This window comes from Sporothrix schenckii (assembly GCF_000961545.1).
Source record: "Sporothrix schenckii 1099-18 chromosome Unknown Cont47, whole genome shotgun sequence".
Classification (NCBI taxonomy): Eukaryota; Fungi; Ascomycota; class Sordariomycetes; order Ophiostomatales; family Ophiostomataceae; genus Sporothrix; species Sporothrix schenckii.
In genome coordinates this window covers 184,922-197,484 of record NW_015971148.1, presented here as the reverse complement: position 1 = coordinate 197,484, position 12,563 = coordinate 184,922, and the positions used below count along the sequence as shown (strand labels likewise).

The 12,563-nt window shown below is 54.5% G+C and overlaps 4 protein-coding genes across 4 annotated transcripts; 2 read left to right on the top strand and 2 right to left on the bottom strand.

Moving 5' to 3' along the window:
- Positions 1-682: 682 nt before the first annotated feature.
- On the top strand, positions 683-3,024 carry SPSK_03102 (uncharacterized protein; the record flags this gene model as incomplete). The annotated part of the gene is made up of 2 exons (XM_016729943.1): positions 683-775; positions 841-3,024. The coding sequence occupies 2 exons, from the start codon at positions 683-685 to the stop codon at positions 3,022-3,024; spliced, it is 2,277 nt and encodes a 758-aa protein (XP_016584618.1).
- A 471-nt stretch (positions 3,025-3,495) lies between these two features.
- SPSK_03147 (uncharacterized protein) lies at positions 3,496-5,589 on the top strand (the record flags this gene model as incomplete). The annotated part of the gene is made up of 1 exon (XM_016729988.1): positions 3,496-5,589. The coding sequence occupies one exon, from the start codon at positions 3,496-3,498 to the stop codon at positions 5,587-5,589; it is 2,094 nt and encodes a 697-aa protein (XP_016584617.1).
- Positions 5,590-6,424: 835 nt separating this feature from the next.
- SPSK_03176 (uncharacterized protein) lies at positions 6,425-8,383 on the bottom strand (the record flags this gene model as incomplete). The annotated part of the gene is made up of 1 exon (XM_016730017.1): positions 6,425-8,383. The coding sequence occupies one exon, from the start codon at positions 8,381-8,383 to the stop codon at positions 6,425-6,427; it is 1,959 nt and encodes a 652-aa protein (XP_016584616.1).
- Positions 8,384-11,249: 2,866 nt separating this feature from the next.
- SPSK_03494 (nmrA-like family protein) lies at positions 11,250-12,256 on the bottom strand (the record flags this gene model as incomplete). Its single annotated transcript, XM_016730332.1, has 2 exons — positions 11,250-12,155; positions 12,227-12,256. 2 exons carry the CDS (start codon positions 12,254-12,256, stop codon positions 11,250-11,252), a joined length of 936 nt encoding a protein of 311 aa, XP_016584615.1.
- Between the last annotated feature and the right edge of the window lie 307 nt (positions 12,257-12,563).

Below are 12,563 nucleotides of genomic sequence, written 5' to 3'. Positions count from 1 at the left end.
ACGCTAGCCCCAGCCAGACGACGAACTCGCACGCTATGGAACACTATTCCGTAAGTACGAGCCCAAGCCATCCAATGTGGCAAGACAGCCGACCGTGTCGGGACGTTGACAGCTGACCAATCGCTGGCCAGGCAACATGTTCTGTCTGAATTAGGAAGTTCTGTTCCGCAGCAGTGGGACGCTCCAGCGGCAGCCTGTCCTGGACCCATACAAGCTTTGAAGCTGTCGATGCGATCAAACACGCGACGATGCAACGATGCGACGATGTCGTCTGCGGAGGTGCACCTCATACACCGACGCATTCCGTGGATTCAAGCACAAGATGCACAAGAGATACTGTAGATAGGCCCTGGACTTCCTCCTTTGGCAAAGAACTGCGTTTTGTCCGAGCTTGTAGCAGCGGATGCTCCATTCCATTCTCCATTCCTGGCCTAGTGACTCGAACCAGTCGGTGCTCTCCAACGCTCGACGATACGACGTGCTGCAAGGTTCTGCCGACCTGCAAGCTCTCCAGTGTGCGATAACCGGAGACTCGACCCCTCTACGAACCTGGTATCTGTGTATTCAGGGTCCTTGCATCATACCTGCCTTCATCGTGTCTATCCTTTGCCTTTGACCTCTCCTACTCGGAGCAAGAGTCCATTCTCGTCATCACACAACGGCAACATCACCATCGACAATCATGGCCCTTCAGCCAGACAAGGACTACCCAGTGGAGATTATTGGCTACGCCGAGCCATGGATTGCTGCACCGGGTGACACAATTTCCATCAAGGTACCTCAGAGCAGTGCGCGCCAGAAACAGTCGTTTGTAGAATCTGCCCCATCTAACACCGCCAGGTCTCCTGCACAGAACCCGAGTACACACACCGCACTGTCCGCCTAATCCAAGGCATCGACTTGGAGCATTCTCCGAAGAAGGTCGAAGAAGAAGTCACTGCCATCCCCCGCGGCACGCAGCCCGGCCGGTTCCAGTCCGCACATCCAGGATCGTATGGCCGCGTGACGAATTGGTGTCCGCCGGTGTCCGCCTGCGGTGTGCAAGTGTCCTTTTACGTGCAGCCATGGCTGTTGGCGTGTCCCCACGACCAGACGTTGGTGTCAGCACTCGACGAGCAGACAAAGACAGGCTTCAGCATAACTCTGGGCACCAAGGGATCCCTGGACGTCCGTGTCGGAAATGGAGACAATATTGAGACCGTGGCTACGGGCCTGAAGCCAGAGCTCAATGTGTGGGCCAAGGTCAAGCTCGTCATCCAGGGCAACCAAGTAAAGCTGGACCTGGCACCGACTGCGTTCCGTGCAGAGGCCGTTCCAGCAGCGACGTCGTCCATGTCTACCCTGTCGGCCGACGCCCGTCCATTCACGGCGGGACCTCTTCTTGTGGCGGCTGCGCAGGGAGACGGAAAGCTAGCGGCAGACTTCTTTAACGGCCGGATCGACAGTCTCTCCATCAAAGCTCTCGACAGCGCCACACCCTGCACCCTTGCCAAGTACGACTTTTCCCTCGACATGCAGAGCAACCGCATGGTCGACACCTCTGGCCACGGCCGCCATGGCATATTGATCAACGCCCCCACACGTGCCCTCCCGGGCTACAACTGGGACGGCTCCGAGAACGACTGGACCAAGGCCAAGTATGGCTACGGCGCCATCCACTTCCACGACGACGATATGGACGATGCCGACTGGGCCACCGACTTCGCCGTCACCATCCCCGAGACGACGCGGTCGGGCGCGTATGCCGTGGAGGTGGTGACGGAGTCCAGCAAAGGCAAAGACTCCGACTCCATCGTCTTCTTCGTCCGCCCCAACCAGTGGTCCGCGTCCGAAACCAACAAGGACAAGGTCTGCCTCGTCTTCTCCACCATGACCTACCTAGCCTACGCCAACGAGCGCCTGTACGACAAAACGCGCGTCAACACCGCTGACCTCGGCCCCGGCTTCGACATTGACAAGACGGTCAAGAGCGGCGAGTTTTACAAGATGCGCCGCCGCACCGACTTGGGCCTGTCGACCTACGACCGCCACAACGACAGCTCCGGGGTCTGCTTCTCGACGGCCAAGCGGCCCATCCTCAACATGCGCCCGGGCTACGTCATGTGGGCCTTTTCGCGGCCCCGCGAGTTCTCCGCTGATCTATTCATGGTCGGCCTCCTCGAGCAGCAGGGCATCCCTTATGAGATCCTGACCGACCACGACCTGCACGCGCGCGGCGCGTCGGCCCTGCACGGCTTCGCGGCCGTGATGACGGGCTGCCACCCCGAGTACCCCACCCTCCAGTCGTTTGGCGCCTACAACGCCTACGCCCGGGCCGGCGGCTGTCTCATGTACATGGGCGGCAACGGCTTCTACTGGGTCAGCGCCGTCAACGACCACCACGCGCCCCACCGCCTCGAGATCCGCCGCGGCGACGTCGGCGTCCGCCCCTATTCGCTGCACGGCGGCGAGCACGTCACTTGCATGGCCGGTCAGCGCGGCGGCCTGTGGCGGTCGCGGGGTCTGAGCTGCAACACGCTGTTCGGCGTTGGATTCTGTGCCCAGGGCACGGGGCTGGGTGTGCCGTTTCGGCGCACCGAGGCGTCCAGAGAGGCCCAGTTCCAGTGGATCTTTGACGGCGTCACCGACGAGACGGCCGACGGGCCGGACGGATCAACGGGCGCGGGCCTCTTTGGCGTGGCTGGCTTCGGCGGTGGTGCGTCCGGCGACGAGATTGACCGTTTCGACACAGCCAACGGCAGTCCGGCCGCCGCCGTCGTCTTGGCCTCCAGCACCGGCCACAGCGACGAGTTTGGCATCGCCATTGAGGACCTGAGCTACCCGGCCCTCAACACCCTCGGCACCCAGACCGACCGCATCCGCAGCGACGTGGTCTACTACAAGACCACCGGCGGCGGCGCCGTCTTTAGTGTTGGCAGCATCAACTGGTACTGCTCGCTGGCCTGGGACGCATATGACAACAATGTGGCGCGGCTGACTCTGAATGTTGTGCGGGGATTCCTGTCTGGCATGCATAAGCAATAGGGAACGGCATCACTGTTGACTGTATATCACTACTGTGTTAATGTTTTGAATTAATAAATTAAATGTATAGCAGGCAATTCGGGACTGATGACAGGTTTCGCCTCACGCAAATCGTATTTAGTAAATCTACCAAACGTTTGGAGCCATCATCAACCCATCTTCACTCTTATTGGACCACGAGTCCATTTCCAAGAACTGCGGCTCAGACGCAATTGCGACACTTTGTATGCTTTTCAGCTCGCATGTGCATAGAATATATTTCTCCCATTGGACGGTATGACAAACACGTACATAATTACACAAGAGGGGGAGGGGTAGCCTTGTGAATACTCAACAGGCAGTGACGGGTACAAAAGAAAGGGTGTGCCCAGGTATGTCCTTGGCCGGTCATTCAATCTTTGCCTGTAACTTGTTCGACATGCGTATTCGTTTGCCCTGCGTGATTCAGCAACTTGAAGAGGAAATACGAAGATGGCACTTCCTTCCCTAGAACCCGCGGTGGTTTGTGCCGAGAACATTGCACTCTTGCATGCTCTCCATACAGTTCCCCTGCAGCCGGCAAAGAATAACGTGGACGACGAGCTCAGATTCAAGTGGAAGGATGGATACATCCTCTCGTTTGAGCAAGAACGCAAATTGACGAGCGCTCTCTCCTTTCTCTGCAGCATCTCGGACAATCCGGACCATGTCGCGGCTGTTTGCATCGAGGAGGACCACACAAGTCCATCCCTCCGTGTTTTGGTTGCCATAAACAAGCGGGGACAGGACGATGGGAGGCCAGTCCTCCAGAGGCTTAAAACTGGCTTGGAAGGCGTCCTGGAGCCACTGTCCAGGTTTGGACGACCTCCGAGCGAAGTAGGCGACTCCTTAAATAGCGTGGAGGGAGATGTGTTCACGGCGATCGTATCGACGTGCCAGAAACGCATTCTCTGTCGCCTTCGTCTGGTCCCAAATACTAGGAACAAGCCAAAACAAGCCTTCAAAAGCACACTTCAACAGGCTGTCAACTCTCTAAAGCGACGTTGCGTGCATGAGGGAGGCTCGGTCAACTTGACAGCGGCACAAACCTCTCTAATCATCGAAGCTGCAAGGGCGGTGATGAAACTGCTCGATGCATGGCATCAGTACCAGGTACCTGCTCGGCTCGAACAATTGGTCTTCGGGGTGCACCAGCTACATGGCACGCTTGGCCTTTACAATACGATCAACAAAATCCCAAATTCGGACATGGAACCGACCGCTCGAAGCAATCTTCTAAATATTACTCAAAAAGTGGCGCGGTACTACAAAGTGGCAAAGTTTCTGTACCGCATGGCTAAGACGGTACCGGTCATACGGCAAACCAGTGTTACAACTGTCAATCTTCCACCCACGGCATTCCACCGAGCTCTTCCTGGAAAGGACTACGTCCCGGACATGTCGTCCAAAATTGAGCAGGTGTACAGCCCTGCTAAGCTCACGCGTCAGGAGGTCAACCGCATTTTCCGCTGTCTCCAAACAGATCGTGATGCACCAACGGGTCGTTTCCAAAGTTTAGCCAGGAAAACACTACAGGACGCAAAGATACACGCCGAGATTCAGCTGCTTTTTTACATTGAGCAGAAACAGACGTCTCCATCCGAGATACATCCGTATTTTCCGCCTAGAGTGGTCCGCTCAAACAAAGACGCCTGCTTCCTGTGCAATTCTTTCATAAAAATGCACGGGAAAATATACACATCGCGACATCACGGAAAATTGTACCCAGGATGGCGTCTTCCTGCAACTGTGAACGTCGAAGTTCAAAAGCGATTCAATACAGTGTTGGCAGACCAGATCAAAAGCAGCCTAGTTACACTTCAGAAGCGACAAAGAAAGACGGAATATCCAGGGCCAAACGAGAGCACACTTACCACGCTACCTTCGCTGACGTCGATAGTGACGGTAGCCGTGCGACATCATGACGAGACCGAGACGCCAAAATCGGTGGATATGGCCCATGAAGTAGGAAAGCCACTGGTGGCAGAAGTCGCAGTCGAAGGTATTGTGTCGGACACCACCTCAAAGGCAAGCTCGCACACCCTGCCACACCAGAGCAGCGTTGTCGATCAGGATGCAGAACCTCCTGCCAGTGCAAAAGACACAGCGGCCGATATCGAATCCCCTCCTGTTCGGCCCACCCTGTCGATTCAGGATTCTACACTCACCGACGGAGCGAATGGTCCTCAATCTGATATTCCCGGTGAAAATATTCTGCACGCCGTCCTTGAAGGCACGCTCTCGCCCGATAGTGTCGAAGGAGGCACCATGTCACAACTACACGTTATTCTGCCTTTTGAAATTCGGTTTGAGTATGACGGCTTAAGTGTGCCTTGCGGCGGCACGGAGCCCAAGAAATTACGCTACAGATTAGAAAAACTCACAGAAAAAGAGGCAAAACTACTTCTAAGTAACCAGTCCTCTGCCATTTTCGACATGGAGAAGATCCGTGCCGGCGACGAAGTATCATTTCCAGTCGGTAGTCTGGATTGTTTTCATGTTGCGGCTCGGAATTCCACTTTAAAGGTTTCTTTCACATTTCTTTGATGGAGAAAAACATGTATGTACATATATTATATTTCGACAGTACCGTAATGAAATTACCAAGGGTCTTCTTTCTTGGATGTTCATTAAAGTACTGAACCAGATTTTATAGGAGGGGAATATATCTGCCACAGGAGCTGTTGGGCATATACTTTTCATCAAGTCGCTTACACGACAAATGTCAAATTGCCTCTGGAAATTCTTCCAACGGCGAGTATCGAGCCCACGACGATGCGTTGTGACAAATGGAGCTGTGCAATAGTGGGTTTAGCTATGAGCGTGTTAGCGTCCCTGTCCCGCAAGTGGAAAGCATGAAAGTACTCACCATTGATGACAACCTCATCCTCGAGTTCCGAGCGGAAGAGTGCCTTGTCTTGTCGGAATAAAGAGGTGCCGTACCTATGTCTATCTACCGATGCAGCGCATATTCATCCGAGTTCATCCATCTCTTTTGCTTGAATTGGACGATACGATCAAGAATATGCCAACGGATTAGTCTAGCAAAGTTCTGGCCTAGACATAAGCAAGAATTTGGTTAAACCACTGACATTTGAAAGCAAGCGTCGATGAAGGAGCCACAGCGCCCACTTGGAAATACATCATGTTTTCTCAGCCGACGGCACTGATCTAGTTAGATTCCCGTTTCTAGGCTTGGTACTTACAAAGCATCGCCAGGTAACTGCCATGGCGAACCTGGCCGCGCAGCTCAACGCTACGGCCTTGCATGCGCCAGTACAGATGCCTCGTAGTCCACGTCCCAGCACAGTTCCTACCGTTCGTATTATCGTGCTCGCCGTCGCGGGCGGACCGGCATGCAGTCGCACGGGTTTGCGTGCGGTCACTCTCGCAGGTTGCCGTCGGTCGCAGGACGAAGAGAAGAACGATCAACCGTGCCTTCAAGCTTGTCGGTTTGCTTGTTGACTCGGGTGATGCCATTGCCCTTCCACAACCTTGCGCCTCTTTGCCCACATTCGAGGCTTACTTCTTTTCGTCCGTCGCGCGGGTTGGTCGCATTAAGACTCCGGGCCGTGCGACAGACCCAGATCAGAGGATCCTTCTCCGCGCTCGAGGTGCGGTGCCTTTCCAGCAAGCGCGTGATGCGATTACGGGCCGCCAGGTTGGTCGTGATTGTCGTGTAGCACATGGCCCAGCCGTAGAAGAAGACGGACAGTGTGGGATGCGTGTCATTCATCTCGTTGGCGATGGTCGACGCCACGGCAGGAAGAGCGGGCGATGGACACGGCGGTTGCGCGAGCGTCGGGGTGGCGTCACGCGACTGCAGGCCGGACACAGACATGATCGTGTCCAGGCCCCATGGCCTGGTCTCCACCACAACCGGCAGCATCAGGTCGTCTGGGATGGCGTCGGGATACGCCGAGAGCTCCCGGTACCGGTTAACCAGTGTCTGCCGATCGACGCCTGATTTGTCGCCCTCGCCCAACAGCACCCGGGCACGCTCCTGCTCGCCGGGTTGTGCCATGTCGTAGACCATGACACGGAATGCCTGCGCCGCTTCGCGCGTGCACACCAGACGCCGGCCGCACAGAGCATCCTCCATGAGACTCCGCAGCACGCCGCCCGGGCGCTTGGCCTCGCGCGTGATTTCGTCGACACGCTGCCACGGGTGCCAGTCCCTGACCTCGACCGACGAGTTGGTAATGTCCGACGTGAGCGTAATCAGGATCGACGTGTCGATGTTGAGCGTGGGCGTGAGACGGTTCGACAAGTCGGGAAGCAGACGTTGCAGAGCGACCTGCAGGTCAGACGGAGGCTGGGCTGTCGTCCGGGGGTCGCGGGCGCTATGGATCTCGATCTGCAAGCGGCAGCCGTCAATGTCGGGAGGCAAGCGTGCTGCTCGTGCGGTGAGGCCGCGACGGACTTTACCCAAGTAGCGGGCAATTTCTGCACACTCTTGCTTCTTCTTCTCGGCCTCTTCTTGGCTTGCCGTCCCGTCGTCCTCCGCCGTCTCGCCCATCCGCGTCAAGAGAATGTAAATGTGAGGATACGCCCCCCGGACGCAATTGGCGTGAGCAGCTTCGATGAGGCCCAGTGCCAGGATGACCAGCGACATGTCGGAGATGTCCGCGAGAGCATCATCGCCCTGCTCCTCGTCATCTTCGCCCTCGGCCAACCCCCACTCCCACCCGTTTTCGGCCATCTCCACCAGAAGCTGCGCATTTGTTGTCGTTAACACCCGCATCCACGACCGCCCATTGTCCACGACCGCATTTACAAACATGCCCTCCGTGCGACTGCCGGAGTCCGCTGATACATCGTACATCCGTCTCCTGCGCTGCTGTGAAGCCAACACCCACTTCGTGCGCTCCGGCGTCCCTTCCTGGGGCGGCCCTGCCGCCGCGGCCGCTGCCACCGTCAGCGACGGTAACGGTTTTGGGAACCGCCTGTCCAAAGCCATCACCCCTCGGCACGTCTTGATCACCCGCCACATGCCCTCCTTGGCCGCCAGGGTCGTCACGGCCAGCCGCATCTCGCCCCGGCGCTTTTCGGGCTCGTCCTCGAAGGCGCCCGCCGCCAGCCTTTTTGTCTGCCGCGCTTCAGCGTGCAGCATGGAAATGTATTGTCGGACACCGGGCCAGTGCAGCTGCTGGACCCCGACGCGCAGTGCCTCCTGAAAGGCCTCGTACTCCGCAATCAAGACCGCCCACCGGGCAACGAGGCCGGCGGGGGAGTCATCGGGCAGGGCGGCGGCGGTCGATGTGCGTGTTGGGGCACAACCACCAGGGCCATCATGCTGGCCAAGGTCTACCTGACCGAACATGTCTGCTACCATGTCCATTTCTAAGCAGTCGCTCTCCATGTGTTGCGGACGCAGGCGCGTGTGTTGGCATCTGTTTGCGTTTGTTGATATTGTGACATTCGTTTCGGGCAAGGTCCAAAAATAGCATATGAAGTTTTGAGTATGTCGTACTCCGCACACTTTTTAGGTGGGCCGGCCATTGATGGAGCTTGGGTCCCCACTGTTGTCCTCCGATACGCCTTGGCCAGCTTTTTCTAGAAGGCGCGACCCGAGGAGTGACGCTAGGTCAGCCTTGCTGAGAAGGCGCAACCAACGTCCTTCTACAAAGGGATGCACACAACAGTAAGTTGCACGCAATAGTGCGTCTCTTGACTTCTTATTTCTACTGGCTGGCTTCTGCAAACAGTGAGTGATTGGTTGGCCATTAGGCACCTGCGAGTGCTCTTTTCGCGTGCTGTTATCTAGTCGATTGCGAGGCTGTATCCGACTATGCCCAGCCATTTGGAGCAACAGAAACGGCCTTGTTAATTCGGTTAAGGATCTTATGTCATCCTTTCGACTGCCACACGTATGACGATCCAGTTTACTGATCCTCCTGTCGCTACATGTGGCTTTCGTTGTGAAATGACCGCCATTCATTTTGACGTCTCAAAACCCAACGTCGGTTTCTCTGGGGAGATTCTCTGCTTCCCCGCCCTTCTTTGCTGATTTATCCGTGTCCAACCACAAACGGCACTTTGCGATTGTCTTATTGAAGGTCAAGTAGCCGCCGCGGTTCAGGCCGTTCTCCTCACTGTCAGCGACCAAATTGTCGAGAGACGCGAATGCAACTACACATGGTCTTAGTTGTGAGTTGCAGATTCGTCGGTGGCGCTAAATGGCGCTCTCATATCGTGAAAATGTAAAGCAGTGCGACCCGACTAAATTACCAACAGGCATTTGCCTTTCCAATGTGTGTAAGGAACATTGCCACTCACATGTTTGGTACTACCTAGACTCAGTAATACGATATTAGAAAAAGATAAAAACGAGTTGGAGCGCCGTTTTTCTGTGCCCAGTCCTGTTTTATTTTGGTCACGAACCTACATTTCCGCGTCAAATGTCTCTTAGCGCCGCCCACAACTACGACAATGGATTATCTTTCGATCGCTGCCAGGCTTGAACTGGCCGATGCAAAACTCCATCTCATTGACAACAAGGTGAATCGCCTACACAGAGACCTGTGGAACAGCACAGACAGGACAAAAAGTCTCGACTGGACTCGTGATATCACATATCAACCTCTAACTATGGAGCTGAGAGGCCTCAGGAGAATTTTTCAGTCTACGACCAGCCTGTACACAGTTTCGCGACAACTTATCCAAGAAGACACCAAAATCACACGGCTTAGACCAAAACAGAAAACAAAAAGGAGAGCGACACAATCAGACGACGAAGCCGTATTTCACAATTTTATCCATCTACCGGCTGAGATCCGCTTAATGGTGTGGGAGGCGGCAGCCGCGCCACCGCCTTGCGTTCATTTTTTTCACTACGTTCAGAAAGGTCCGCGGCAGCCTTACGGGCCGGCCTCCGGTAGCTCACCTCATGGATGACGGTGCTCTCTGGACCGTGTGTCGCGAATCGCGCTGGGTGGTGCGGAGAGCATATCGCCAACAACACAAACGTGTCACGAAAACCGGATGCTGTGCTGCCACCAGGGCGCTCGAGCTTCACTACAAACGCCTTGCCCGGTTTAACGCCTGGAGCTTCGATTTCAGTCTCGGCTTGCGTCGACTTCCTTACCTGTTTTGGAGGCAGTACAACATGCCGCGAACGACATTGTCGACTCTTTTACGTGGTGTGTGCGGGGACTTTTACGACAATCCAGAAGCAATACTTGCGTTAGACACGAGTCTGCTGTCAGTCTACCCGCCCGTCTGTAATGAATTGCGTTGGGATCTTATGTTTATTTAAACTTTGGTACTGGTAAAACCACAAGCATGGTGTGTCACTGAGGTATATTCTTAGATAGATGTAGGAAAGGAAATTGAAAGTAAAATGGAGTGTTATGAAGAGAGATTTGATCCAGGCACAGAAGCAACCTCCACTCATATCCCATTCCCACGCTCAATTCTCTCTACAAAATTGACAAGATGGACGACAATGACGGCATGAACTTACTCGCTGACGCCGCTGCCGAGTTAGCTCCGGCGGCCACTGTACCCAAAGAAGTTTTGATTGCCAACGTACGTATAACCTATTGATGGCTATTTATAACAATATACTAATCAAAGTGTGTAAATAGCTCGCCGTGAAAACAAAAGAGGCACAAGCAACGGTATAGTACACTCTACGAACAGTTTTAGAATCTCGTTCTTTAACTAATAAGCCGATACGGTGTATTCAAGGACAGATCGCGGTATGTCGTATATAAATCGATTCGGATGCTTTAAGAGTTTCGCTAACTATATATCAGATCTTAGAGGCCCGACTCACTGTGCGTACTTTAACTGTCCGATAACGAGTTATACATTTTACTAATATGCTCGGTCTCTAGGCCAAAAAAGCCGCTCTCGAGGTAAGTATTACATACAAATGTACATAACTCCTTCTAATAATATTTCTAACACAGTGACGAAAGAGAAAGAAGTTTTAGAGGTAAGTGTATCCTATTTATAATAATGTATCAATTGTATACTAATTTAATTATAGGCCCGCAGACAAGTCGCAGATAGACTCTCTGAAGCTCACTGAGCTGCGAAGTGCAAGATGCGAGGAAATTGCAGCATCATTAAAAGATGGATGGAACAAGAAAATGTGTATAGCTGGTGGTGGCAAACGTCGTGGCCTCAATACTAGCCATTTGGAGCGGAATTTCCGTCATGAACAGTCTGTGCCTAACAGCTACTTGTCTTGAACTACTTCACTTCTTAAAATGGGCCGCCAACGCCACCTTGAAGTCCTCCAGCGGCAACCCCAGCACCGTGTTGCCGAAGGTGGGGCTGTTGGTGTCGGGCGCGTGGCCGGCGCCGTCAGCAAACTGCCACACGCCCAGCAGGTCTATCATCGCCGAGAGGTCGCCGTTTCTCAGCTTCTCGGCGCCCGTCTTCTGGGCCGCGACCGAGTCGACGCGCGTGATGGTCCAGCCGTCGGCGCCGCCCGTCGTTAGCTCTTGGACGGCGGCTAGGAGCTCGTTTTGTGTCGGGGTAAAGGACGCGATTTCCAAGTGCTGGTTCGCGGTCTTGTCGTCGGCCGGGTTACCACCAGCTTGTTTAAGCGTGGCGGCGACGGCCTTGGCGACGAAGGGTAGGTTAGTGGCCTGGAATCGCTCGTTACCCGAGTCGTAAATAGTAGCGGTACGTTTGTCGACGTCAATACTATACACGCCGCGCTCCAAACCCCAGTCAAAGAAGAGACCGGTACTAATACTAGTCCAAGTCAACGACGGTTTAACCTTGGACTTTTCCTTTACCAAGTCCGCGATCTTATTATAACCGTCTAGAATAACGCCGATAGGCTGGCCCCGCGTCTGACGCGTGTTGAGACCAAACTCGGACGGGATAAAGCGGCGCACCGTACTCTCGGGCGCCGCGGCGGCCTCAACGAGCGGCACCTGTTCGCTAATAACGCGAGCGCCTAGCACGGAGACGATAGTGTCCTGGCCGGCAATAGCCTTAGACAACGACTCGACCGACTTATAGTCGACGGGCTTAACGGCGGCGACACCCGCAGGCGGCGTGGCGGTACTGCCCTCGCGCGTTAAAACGGTGACGGTAAAGCCGCTGTTAACCAGCTCCGTGATAATAGGGACACCGAGGGCGCCCTTGCTCTATGTTTGTTTACTAAAGGTGTGTCGACGATAACAGTTGTAGGTTAAAGAGTGATAACAGTTTCACTTACTCCTGCAACGGCAACGTTCTTGATAGACATTATGTCTGCGGTTCAGAAAGGGATCTTAAGAAAGAACTAGGTTGGATGGAGAAAACGTGAGGGTCGACTTGGACTTGGGTGAAGACCGAGGCGAAGATAGAAATGTAAGGTATACCTTCTTTGAGCCTAGTTAGAGGAGGGGAACCTCCATTATATGCACAGCTTGGCCAAGTATGGTAAGGGGAGATGGCAGAGAGGACGGGTGAGGGAGAGGGATGGTAATGGGACGTGGGATTGTATTCTGCATTGGAAATGCGCGATTCTCACGAACTGCCCACACAATGCCCAACTTTCTGACCGTCAGCTT